Here is a 13,355-nt window from a genome sequence, read left to right as displayed (position 1 = left end):
CACTATTATTACCCTATTATTTTCGCACTTCTCTGAGATTTGCCTACATATCTGTTCCTCTATCTCCCCCTGACTGTTTGGGGGCCTATAGTACACTCCCAGCAAAGTGCTTGCCCCCTTTTTGTTTTTAAGTTCTACCCATATGGCCTCATTAGAGGAACCCGCTAATATATCGTCCCTCCTTACAGCAGTAATTGACTCCTTAATTAATATTGCAACACCCCCTCCCCTATTACACCCCCCTCTGTCTCGCCTGAAGATTCTATACCCCGGAATATTGAGCTGCCAGTCCTGACCCTCCCTCAACCATGTCTCCGTGATAGCAACAATATCGTACTCCCATGTGTTCAACAACAACTTCAGTTCATCCACCTTATTTGCAAGACTCCTTGCATTAAAATAAATGCCTTCCAGCCCTGCCATATTCCCTTTTGCCTTCACATATTTGCTCTGCCTTCCCAGCTGACTTGTTTTTTCCTCCGTATTTGGCTGTAAATCACCCCCTACTATAGCTCCATTCTGTATCCCATCCCCCTGCCAAGTTAGTTTAAACCCCCCCCAGCAGTGCTAGCAAACCTCCCCGCAAGGAGGGGGAATAGTGGGGTTACAATAGCTACCCTCCAATCCATGGGAACTGTTCCAGAGTCTATAGAATTTTGGAAGATGACCAGCAATGCATCTACTATTTCTAGGGCCACTTCCTTAAGTACCCTAGGATGTAGATTATCAGGCCCTGGGGATTTATCGGCCTTCAATCCTGGCAATTTCCCGAACACCATTTCCCTACATATACTGATTTCATTCAGTTCCTCCCTCTCATTAGGCCCTATGTTCCCTGACATCTCTGGGAGGTTATTTGTGTCCTCCTTTTTGAAGACAGAACCAAAGTATGTATTTAATTGGTCAGCCATTTCTTTGTTCCCCATTATAAATTCCCCTGATTCTGACTGCAAGGGACCTACGCTTGACTTCACCAATCTTTTTCTCTTCACATATCTATAGAAGCTTTTACAGTCAGTTTTTATATTCCCTGCAAGCTTACTCTTATACTCTATTTTCCCCCTCTTAATTAATCCCTTTGTCCTCATTTGCTGAATCCTAAACTGCTCCCAATCCTCAGGTTTGCTGCTTTTGCTGGCCAATTTATATGTCCTCTCATTGGATCTTATGCTATCCCTAATTTCCCTTGTTAGCCACGGTTGAGTCACCTTTTTTGTTTTATTTTTATGCCAAACAGGGATGAACACATTCTGTAGTTCATTCATGCGATCTTTAAATGTTTGCCATTGCCTATCCATCGTCAACCCTTTAAGTAACGTTCCCCAATCCATCCTAGCCAACTTGTGCCTCATACCATCGTAGTTTCCTTTATTTAAATTCAGGACCCTAATCTCTGTGTCAAATACTTCACTCTCCGTCCTAATGAAGAACTCTATCATATTATGATCGCTCCGCCCCAAGGGGCCTCGCACAACAAGATCGCTAATTAACCCTTTCTCATTACATAATACCCAGTCTAAGATGGCCTAAGAATAGTGCGGTAACTGCATTTCTCTTTGGTGCTGCACTCTATGAAACCCCTTTAATCACCCTGGGACCCAAAACTCAGCTGCCCGTGCCCTAACTCACAACAAGTCCCGTTCACCCCTCATCCCTGTGCTCGCTGACCTACATTGGCTCCCGGTTAAGCAACGCATCAATTAAAAAAATTCTCATCCTTGTTTTCCAATCCTTCCATGGCCTCGCCCCTCCCTATTTCTGTAATCTCCTCCAGCCCCACAACCCCACAGAGATATCTGCGCTTCTCTAATTCTGGCCTTGTGCACCCCCGATTTCAATCGCTCCACTGTTGGCGGCTGTGCCTTCAGCTGCCTGGGCCCTAAGCTCTGGAATTCCCTCCCTAAACCTCTCCGCCTCTCTTTCCTCATTAAAGATGCTCCTTAAAACCTACCTCATTGACCAAGCTTTTGGTCATCTACCCTAATTTCACCTTATGTGGCTCGGTGTCAAATTTTACGTGGTATAATTCTCCTGTGAAGCGCCTTGGGACGTTTTACTACATTAAAGGCACTATATAAATACAAGTTGTTGTTGTTGTTAAAGGCACTATAGGAATACAAGTTGTTGTTGTTAAAGGCACTATATAAATACAAGTTGTTGTTGTTAAAGGCACTATATAAATACAATTTGTTGTTGTTAAAGGCGCTATATAAATACAAGTTGTTGTTAAAGGCACTATATAAATACAAGTTGTTGCTGTTAAAGGCACTATAGAAATACAAGTTGCTGCTGTTAAAGGCACTATAGAAATACAAGTTGCTGCTGTTAAAGGCACTATAGAAATTCACGTTGTTGTTGTTAAAGGCACTATAGGAATACAAGTTGCTGCTGTTAAAGGCACCATAGAAATACACGTTGTTGTTAAAGGCACTATATAAATACACATTGTTGTTGTTGTTAAAAGCGCTATAGAAATAAAAGTTGTTGTTAAAGGCACTATAGAAATACAAGTTGTTGTTGTTAAAGGCACTATAGAAATACACGTTGTTGTTGTTGTTAAGGGCACTATAGAAATAACAGTTGTTGTTAAAGGCACTATAGAAATACAAGTTGTTAAAGGCGCTATAGAAATACACGTTGTTGCTAAAGGCGCTATAGAAATAAAAGTTGTTGTTAAAGGCACTATAGAAATACACGCTGTTGTTAAAGGCACTATATAAATACAAGTTGTTGTTGTTGAAGGCGCTATATAAATACAAGTTGTTGTTGATCACTAGTCATCGCACTGCATTCTGGGAATTGTAGTCCCTCTCGCCGGGGCCCCGCCCGAACTGCTCCGTTACGTCATCACATCGCGGCCAAAATTCTCGTCATTAATATGCACCGAAGCGGTCGCCAGGCAGCGGGGTAAAGATGGCGGACACTCTGAGCGTTGGGATAAATTTGGATGCTTTCGCTCACGCGATTAACGCTATCCAGCAGCTCCGCTCCAGTGTCACCCGCGTCTTTGACACGCTCAAGGATGGGATGAAGAACAAAGAGACGCTGGAGGGCAGGGAAAAAGCCTTCATCAGCGACTTCCAGGAGAACCTTCATGCTGTCAACAGGGACCTGAAGTAAGTCGCGCGCTGAGAGTTTTGAACCTGGATTTCGAGCTGTGGCTGCAGAGCCAGTCCTTTTCAGAAGGAGTGTTTCAGTTGCTTAGATTTACTACGGTAAAAGAAATTGAAACTTCGGAGTTTTAATGCTCAGTAGTTGCAAAACATCTTCCTCAACTTCAGAAAAAAGACTTGCATTTATATAGTGCCTTTCACGACCACAGGACGTCTCAAAGTGCTTTACAGTCGATGAAGTACTTTTGAAGTGGCGTCACTGTTGTAATGTAGGAAACACAGCAGCTAATTTGCGCACAGCAAGCTCTCACAAACAGCAATGTGATAATGATCAGATAATCTGTTTTTGTTATGTTGGTTGAGGGACAAATATTGGCCAGGACACTGGGGATAACTTCCCTGCTTTTCTTCGAAATAGTGCCATGGGATCTTTTACGTCCACCTGAGAGAGCAGACGGGCCCTCAGTTTAACGTCTCATCTGAAAGACGGCACCTCTGACAGTGTCAGCCTCGCTTTATGTGCTGGAGTGGGACTTGAACGCACAACCTTCTGACTCAGAGGCGAATGTGCTACCAACTGAGCCACAGCTGACACTGAAGCAAGAGATAAAATGAAGTGTACTAGTGTCTTTCTATTAACATTGTGGTAATTTCAGGAATGTGCAGTTTGTGTCTCCATCCAGCTGACCTCCTGTACATTGGCCTGAGGTTCCTGTTGGTCATGTAGACAGAATCCAGATTTGTAGAGTGCAGGCAAGCCATATGAGTGCTACTATTGATTTATATCCTCTCCTTTATCTGCTCCCCTCAAATATGCAACTCTTATCATGCCCAAAACTAGGGCAACACGTGTGCTAGTGTGCATAGCAACTAGCTTAGGATAGTTACTCTGTATGGAAACTCCCTGCTTTCATTTATCAAAAGTACTTCATTGGCTGTAAAGTGCTTTGGGATGTCTGGTGGTTGTGAAAGGCGCTATATAAATGCAAGTCTTTTTTTCATCTCTTTCTTTGAATGGGAATTATTTTGTACATTTGAACTATTAATCCCAAACTTTTTTTTTTAGCAGTCTATGCAGATTAACTTTGCAAATATATCTAGATTGCAGAATGAAAGGAAGGTTTGTTGCTATGGCAGTGTGGATCATGTAGCTGATTGCCAGTGTATTCTGGCAAGCCTCTGAATTTCCACTGGCTCAAGACCTGTCCCTTGTTGTGGTTCTTTGTGCCAGTGCTGGTTTAATCAAGTAGTTGAATTGATGCATCACACCTTTTGCTGCCGACCACTTGATATTTTTTGAATTTTCTCCAGCTCCGGGCAGAGGCTGCACTTCACCCACACAGGTTTGCCACAGTCTGAATCTGTCTTCTGGCTGTTAACTGGGAGAGACATGTTGAATTGTTTATTGTAGGGTGTTTTCTGCCCTTGGCGAGCAGCCTGAGCAAGTTTGCAGCTTGACCTGGGGGATTGCAAGCTTGTTCATGGTCTTTGTAGTCTCATAACTTGCTGTCTGGAACTGTTGGTTTCTGGACTTGACAAATATGTGAAAGAGTGTTATATTTGGTCACTTCCCCTCCAGCATTCCTTTGAGGTGGAACCTATGAAGCTTATGAGTTGGGTTTATTTGGTAGGTGGTTTTGAATTGGTCCTCTGCATTCTGCTGCATGTGGACATGTGCGCATTTACCTTCTTAAACCTCTATTTATCCATTTTCCAGCAGTCTACATCTTTTTCCAGGTTTCTTTTAAGCTTTGTGAAGTACTTTGCAGGTGACCATGGGATGTAGGGTAGGTGACTGTGGTATAATTGGTAGAGGTGGGTGTGTGGAGATTGCAGAGGTAATGTTCTTGGGGTGGGGACGGGGTTCGGTTTGGTACCATGTCTAGTTGAAAACACCCAGGAATGTAATTATAGATTTGGAGCTTCAAAATTTGTGTTGCCTGGAGGAAATATTTTTGTGGCAGATAACACTAGGATGAAGTACTGGTGGTGAGTGCAATTTGAACTGATTAATTAAGAAGTGAGTTGGCACAAAATTAATGGATGCTATTTTAAGTATGATTTTTCCCTATTGTATATTGATACCAATATTCCCCTGATGACAGGACTGGTATATATCTGTTAGATTAAGAGGAGGCTTGGGTGAGTGACACTTTTAAAGTCTATCTTAGTGTTATTTTTATTTGAGTTTAATTGTTAAAATAGTTCTACAGTGGAAAGCCCTACAGGCATAACCCTATGGATTAAAAAGTTCACTGTTTAATCCTTGTGATTGTATTACTTAAAGCATTTAATTTCTTGCAGTTGTTCCTGGAATTCCCTGACAGAGCTCACTTCAGTGACTTCACTGCAACAACTATATGTTGAGCTCTTTAATGAATGGACCCATTCATGGCTTCTTGTGCTGCACTGTAATCTCTGACGATGTTGAGGTCAAAACTACGTTTCCATTTGGCTTTCAATCATTGGGTGCAGATGGGAGTGGAAATTTTAATGCATCCAAGAACCTACTAGCATTTAAATTTTATTTTGGGAATAGAAAAATTCCCAATCAATTGAGATGGAATCTATGGGTAAATTCAGTGCTCCTAGCGAGCAGGCATCTATGCTTGAAGATTCTGACATCTAGGGCAGCAACCCCCTAGCCTTAAATCCTTGACCTGTGTTCCTTGAGCATGGCTTCCCCATGGAGAACAAATTACCCTCTAATTAATTAACTCCTAAGAACACAGAGTACCAATGTAGATTGTATAATGTTAAGTAGACAGAATGACCCTTGAGCAGCAGACTGTCTCCGTGATACCCGCCCTGCTGTATGCCTCAGAGACATGGACCATGTACAGCAGGCACCTCAAAGCACTGGAGAGGTACCACCAACGCTGCCTCCGCAAGATCCTGCAAACCCATTGGCAGGATAGGCGCACCAACGTCCATGTTCTTGCTCAGGCAAACATCTTCATTGAGCGTGGTCAAAGCTTCGATCAGCTCTGATGGACGGGTCACATTGTCCGCATGCCCGATACAAGACTCCCAAAACAAGCGCTCTATTCGGAGCTCCGGCAAGGCAAGAGAGCCCCAGGTGGGCAGAGGAAACGCTTCAAGGACACCCTCAAAGCCTCCTGGAAAATGTGTAACATCCCCACCGACACCTGGGAATCCCTGGCCCAAGACCGCACAAAGTGGAGGAGAAGCATCCGGGAAGGCACCGAACACCTCGAGTCTCTTTGCCGGGAGCAAGCGGAAGCCAAACGTAAACAGCGGAAGGAGCACCCAAGCACCGTCTGCCCCACCTGTGACAGAGACTGTAGGTCCTGCATTGGACTCGTCAGTCACCTGCAAACTCATTTTTAATGTGGAAGCAAGTCACCCTCGGTTCCGAGGGACTGCCTAAGAAGAAGTCTCCTTGTTATGAGAAATGCAATAGGCTAAAGGTTATTTTGAAGACTTAAGAATTGCCAACCTAATGATCACTCAGTAGCTGCCAAGTGCAGTGTTGCATTATACAGAGTAGGGAAGCCCCATGTTTGATGGCTGGTCTGGGCAAATGAGCTTATTTCAGCTGGGGTAGTGGTGGGCGTGTTACAGCAGTCATCAGCGCCCCTTGGTTGAGGAAGGCAAATCAGCCAGGGTTTCTACTTTTGTTCTCTGTCCTCTGATTCTTGCACATGTGTGGAACTCAAGTGAGGACAGGACCCCATATAGTTTGATACATTTATCCAGCGAACTGTCAAGCTTCTGCTTTTTCTAAAGACCTGCGGCCGGGAGCAAGGGAGTGGCCAAATTTAATTCGACTGGTACTTTTTCGTTTTCATACAAAACTTTGAATATGTGACTATATGTGGTTGTAATAATGTTTTTAGAAATGGCAGTTGGACTAAAAGGAGCAAAATAACACACATGCAGCTGTGAAAATTATTCATAATGTTTGAATCTCAGGCTTTGTCACTTGCCTTGGCTCAGTGGTAGCACTCTTGCCTCTGAGTCAGAAGCATGTCCCACTCCAGAGACTTCGGCTCCTAATCTGGGCTGACATATCAGTGCAGTACTGAGGAAGCGCAGCACTGTTGGAGGTGCTGCCTTTAGGATGAGATGTTAAACCGAGGCCCCTCTGCCCTCGCAGGTGGGTGTAAAAGATCCGATGCCACTATTTGAAGAAGAGCAGGGGAGGTCTGCTGGTGTCCTGGCCATCATTTATCCCTCAATTAACATCTAAAACAGATGATCTGGTCATTTATCTCATTGCTATTTGTGGGACCTTGCTGTGTGCAAATTGGCTGACTCATTTCCTACATTACAACAATGACAACACTTCAAAAGTATTTCATTTGGCTGTAAAGTGCTTTGGGACATACAGAATGGCGCTATATAAATGCAAATTATTTCTTCTTTGCCTTGTCCTTCCCATGGGAGTAATTGCTTCTTTCAAGGCTTGTAACATGAGAACGTGGAGCAGGCCATTTGCTCTGCCATTCAATACGACCATGGCTGATCTTCTACCTCAACTCCACGTTCCTGCACTATCCCCATATCCCTTGATTCCCTTAATATCCAAAAACCTATCGATCTCTGTCTTGAATATACTCAACGATTGAGCCTCCACAGCCCTCTGCTGTAGAGAATTCCAAAGATTCACCACCCTCTGAGTGAAGAAATTTCTCCTCATCTCCGTCCTAAATTGCCGACCCCTTATTCTGAGACTGACCCCTGGTTCTAGACTCTCCAGCCAGAGGAAACATCCTCCCTGCATCTACCCTCTCAAGCCCTGTAAGAATTTTGTATGTTTCAATGAGATCACCTCTCATTCTTCTAAACTCTAGAGAATATAGGCCTAGTCTACTCAATCTCTCCTCATAGGACAATCCCCCCATCCCAGGAATAAGTCTGGTGAACCTTCATTGCACTCCCTCTATGGCAAGTATATCCTTCCTTGGGTAAGGAGACCAAAACTGTACACAATACTCCAGGTGTGGTCTCACCAGGGCCCTATATAATTGCAGTAAGATGTCTTTACTCTTATACTCAAATCCTCTTGTAATAAAGGCCAACATACCATTTGCTTTCCTAATCGCTTGCCGTACCTGCATGTTAACTTTGTGATACATGTACAAGGACACCCAGGTCCCTCTGAACACCAACATTTCCCAATCTCTCACTATTTAAAAAATACTCTGCTTTTCTATTTTCCCTACCAAAGTGGATAACTTCACGTTTCTCCACATTATATTCCATTTTCCATGTTCTTGCCCACTCACTTAGTCTGTCTATATCCCCTTGAAGCCTCTTTGCATCCTCCTCACAACTTACATTCCCACCTAGCTTTGTATCATCAGCAGACTTGGATATATTACATTTGGTCCCCTCATCCAAATCATTGATGTAGATTGTGAATAGCTGAGGCCCAAGCACTGATCCTTGCGGTACCCCACTAGTTACAGCCTGCCAACCTGAAAATGACCCGTTTATTCCTACTCTCTGTTTTCTGTCTGTTAACCAATCCTCAATCCATGCTAGTATATTACCCCCAATCCCATGAGCCCTAATTTTGTTTAATAACCTCTTGTGTGGCACCTTATCGAATGCCTTCTGAAAATCCAAATACACCACATCCCCTTATCTATTCTGCTAGTTACAACCTCAAAAAATTCTAACCGATTTGTCAAACACTATATCCCTTTCGTAAATCCGTGTTGACTCTGCCCAATCCTATTATTATTTTCCAAGTGCCCTGTTGCCACGTCCTTAATAATAGACTCTAGCATTTTCCCTACTACTGATATCAGGCTAACCGTTCTAGAATCTATGGAATTTTGGAAAATGACAACCAATGCATCCACTATCTCTACAGCCACCTCTTTCAAAACCCTAGGATGTAGGTCATTAGGCACTCAAAAGTTTGTCACCATCCTCCACCTGCTTCACGACGACATGCAAGCCGTGATCCTGACCAACGGACCCACCACAGACCCAATTCACGTACGGGTTGGGTTCAAGCAAGGCTGTGTCATTGCACCAATGCTCTTCTCGATCTTCCTGGCTGCAATGCTCCAGCTCGCCCTCAGTAAGCTCCCCACTGGAGTGGAGCTAATCTACAGAACAATAGGGAAACTGTTCAGCCTCCAGTCCAGATCCAAGATCATCCCATCCTCTCATCGAATTACAGTATGCAGACGATGCTTGCATCTGCGCACACTCTGAGGCCGAACTCCAAACCATCGTCAACACCTTCACTGAAGCGTATGAGAGCATGGACCTTACACTAAACATCCGTAAGACAAAGGTCCTCTACCAACCTGCCTCCGCCACACTACTGCTCCCCGATTATCAAAATCCACAACGAGGCCTTGGACAATGTGGACCACTTTCCATACCTCTGGAGCCTACTGTCAACAAGGGCAGACATCAATGACTAAGTCCAACACCGCCTTCAGTGTGCCTGTGCAGCCTTCGGTCGCCTGAGGAAGAGTGTGTTTGAAGATCAGGACCTCCAACTAAGCTTATGGGCTACAGAGCAGTAGTGATACCCGCCCTCCTGTATGCCTCAGAGACATGGACCACGTACAGCAGGCACCTCCAAAGCACTGGAGAGGTACCACCAACGCTGCCTCCACAAGATCCTGCAAATCCATTGGCAGGATAGGTGCACCAACGTCTGTGTTCTCGCTCAGGCCAACATCCCCAGCTTTGAAACTTTGACCACGCTTGATCAGCTCTGATGGACGGGCCACATCGTCCGCATGCCCGATACAAGACTCCAAAAACAAGCGTTCTACTTGGAGCTCCGTCACGGCAAGAGAGCCCCAGGTGGGCAGAGGAAACGCTTCAAGGATATCCTCAAAGCCTCCTTTGGAAAAAGTGCAACATTCCCACCGGCACCTGGAAATCTCTGGCCCAAGACCGCACAAAGTGGAGGAGAAGCATCCGGGAAGGTGCCAAACACCTCGAGTCTCTTCGCCGGGAGCAAGCAGAAGCCAAGTGTAAGCAGCGCAAGACGCGCACGTCAACCCAAGCACCCCACCCACCATCTGCTCTACCTGTGACAGTGACTGTAGGTCCCGCATTGGACTCATCAGTCACCTGAGAACTCATTTTTAGTGCGGAAGCAAGTCATCCTCGGTTCCGAGGGACTGCCTAAGAAGAAGAAGCCACCTCTTTCAAAACCCTAGGATGTAGGCCATTAGGTCCAGGGGATTTATCGACTTCAGTCCCATTAATTTCCCCAGTACTTAACTAAAACTAATTCCTTCAGTTCTTCATTCTCGCTAGACCCCTGGTTCTCCACTATTTCCAGGAAGTTTTTTGCGTCGTCTTCTGTGAAGACAGACACACAGCATTTCCTTATTCCCATTATAATTTCTCCTGTCTCGGCCTGTAAGGGACCCACATTTACTTTTGCTAATCTTTTCCTTTTTACATACCTATAGAAGCTTTTAAAGTCTGCTTTTATGTCTCTCGCTAGTTTACTCTCCTATTCTGTTTTCCCTTTCTTTTATCAATTTCTTGGTCCTCCTTTTGCTGAATTCTAAATTCCTCAGGCTTACTACTCTTTGGCAACATTACAAGCCTCTTCCTTTGATCTAATACTATCTTTAACTTCTTGTTGGACACTTTTCCAGTGGGGATTTAGTGCCTTAAAGGAATGTATATTTGTTGTAAATTATGCATTAATTCTTTAAATGCTTGCCATTGCTTCTTTACCATCAACCCTTTTAATGTAGTTTCCCAGTCTACCTTAGCCAACTCATAACAGTGCAATCAGCATTTACCATGCCCTTTATGCAAACGTTAAATGTTTTAAATAATTATAACTGGTCTGTAATTGACCAGGAAATCCAGGTTAGATTCCCTGTGCCTGCTGTATTAGCTAACCTCAGCCAGGATGGCAGTAGGGATTCTATTATGACATTGCACCCTTGGACTGTGAAAAGTAATATTAGTAAAATTTTCAATCCTAATTCCTAGCAAGACAATTAGCAATTGCAGTGAATTTAAAATCATCTATTAACCTTTGTGACCCTGGTTTGATGCAAACAGACAGGTGGAATGAGTATCCCGTCTGCACTGGCTGGAAGAACCTATATGAAATGAGTTTGTGCAGTCTCGACTCAGATTTTCGTACTTTGATTTCACAGTGCAAAACTGAACAGAATGCACATGTTTGCATTAAATTGTCGGTCTCGGTTGGCGAAGCCATGGCTCGTGTAGTGAACAAACTTGTTGCATTGGTGCCATAAGGGTGTTTTTCCTGAGGGTGAGGTTGGAGTAGAGGAGAGAGAACTTTGCTTTACATTGAACCCATGCTGTAGCTGACCTAAGACTGTTTGCTGTTGACATGAGACAAAATGTGGAAAGTGTTACATTTTCTCAGCACAGATATTCTAACCTAATTAGAGCAAAACAAAAATCCAGCAGCATTTATAAAAAAAAAAAAAAAAAAAAATTACCGCTGGTTGTCATGGTGGACACTGATCAAGGTGTTTTGGGCATTTGATATGATGTGCTGTGTGACTGTGCTGGAGAATTAACTGTTTTAACAGTCACTGAGTCTGAAGATGTGCTGTTTTATAATGAGAAGTTTATAGCATATAATGCAGAATGAATTTTATGTATGCAGGAATGCTATACCTGATAGACTTTAGTACAGCTTATGGACAAGGAAAAGTCCCCCGATCCCCTCCATAACCATTTACCTACTCCTTTCTGCAACATAACTAAGACCGCCTATTTCCACCTCCATAACACTGCCCATCTCTGCCCTTGCCTCCGCTCACCTGCTGGTGAAACCCTCATCCATGCCTTTGTTACCTCCAGACTTGACTATTCCAATGCACTCCTGGCTGGCCTCCCACATTCTACCCTACGTAAACTTGAGGTGATCCAAAACTCGGCTGCCCATGTCCTAACTCGCACCAAGTCCCATTCATCCATCACCCCTGTGCTCGCTGACCTACATTGGCTCCCGGTTAAGCAGCGCCTCGATTTCAAAATTCTCATCGTTGTTTTCCAGTACTTCCATGGCCTCGCCCCTCCATATCTCTAATCTCCTTTAGCTCCACAACCCCTGCGCCCCCCCCCCCCCCCCAAGATATCTGTGCTCCTCTAATTCTGTCCTTTGAGCATCCCTGATTATAATCACACAACCATTGGTGGTGGTCGTGTCTTCTGTTGCCTAGGCCCTAAGCTCTGGAATTCCCTGCCTCTTTGTTCCTTTTAAGACTCTCCTTAAAACCTACCTTTTTGACCAAGTTTTTGGTCACCTGCCCTAATTTCTCCTTGTGGCTCAGTGTCAAATTTTTTGTCTTGTAATACTCCTGTGAAGCGCCTTGGGACGTTTTACTACGTTAAAGGCACTATATAAATTGTTCTTCTTCTCCCCTCCTTACTCCTCCCCCACTGCAATTCTTTTTGTATCTCACTCTCTCTATTTCTGCGTGTATTCTACTCTTATGTTCCTCTCTCCCTTCTCACTCCTCCTCCCATCACCCCATCTCCCATATTTAGCGATGTCAGTGCTGTAATTGTTTTTTTCTATGTATCCACAACAAAAAAGAACTTGACATTTGACAAACTCAAGTCTGAAGATCAGTTGATATTAACCTTCTGGTTAATTGATCAGAGAGGTTTTTGAATTTGTTTTCTGAATGTATTTATTGAAAAGAATGACCGTGTATATATTTGCACTGCAGAGCTGATGATTGACGGCTGCTGTTGCGTTTGATTTTTCAGTGAGTTGGAACGTCTGAGTAACCTGGTGGGGCGACCGTCGGAGAGTCACCCGCTCCACAACAGTGGCTTATTGAGCCTTGATCCAGTGCAGGATAAAACCCCTCTGTACAGCCAGCTTTTGCAGGCATACAAGTGGTCCAACAAGGTAAGTGTCCAATCAGTATTAATGGAGTCTGCTTTTCTTTGTCAATTCAGTCACCAACCAAAACTGGCCAATCTACTAAAGCAATTTTTTTTTTTTTAAGCTTAATTTTTTGGATTTCATAAAAAGAACTATTCCAACACATTTTTACAAGCCTTTATACAAAATAGATCAAATCCACAGTAAGTTATTCATCAAAACCAATTTTTTTTAAAGAACATATCAGTTTGTCAATTTTTAACAAAGTTGTATCAAACAAATTGAAAACTTCCAGTAAGTATACAAGATCTTGCCTGCTATAACCACAAGTGTCCAACCCATTAAAGGGTATTGCATCCTTCATTCCCCTGCTAGTTAGAAAAGATGAGACTTGAGCC

General features: G+C 43.8%; 1 protein-coding gene across 2 annotated transcripts in view; it reads left to right on the top strand.

The window, feature by feature from the left end:
* Positions 1-2,867: 2,867 nt before the first annotated feature.
* Positions 2,868-13,355, top strand: part of med27 (mediator complex subunit 27) — a 299,350-nt gene continuing 288,862 nt past the window's right edge. For both annotated transcript variants that reach the window (XR_015073341.1, XM_085965514.1), the window contains exons 1-2: positions 2,868-3,116; positions 12,837-12,981. Coding sequence is in view for 1 of the 2 variants with exons in the window: in XM_085965514.1 (XP_085821640.1) it covers positions 2,914-3,116; positions 12,837-12,981 (348 nt within the window). In the remaining variant the exon portion in view is untranslated. The remainder of the gene's footprint in view (positions 3,117-12,836; positions 12,982-13,355) is intronic.

Source organism: Somniosus microcephalus, chromosome 23 (assembly GCF_052327205.1).
Source record: "Somniosus microcephalus isolate GS21.2 chromosome 23, FLI_Smic_1.0, whole genome shotgun sequence".
Lineage (NCBI taxonomy): Eukaryota > Metazoa > Chordata > Chondrichthyes > Squaliformes > Somniosidae > Somniosus > Somniosus microcephalus.
Note: the sequence above shows the minus strand (reverse complement) of the source record. Positions and strands in the feature narration are given on the sequence as shown.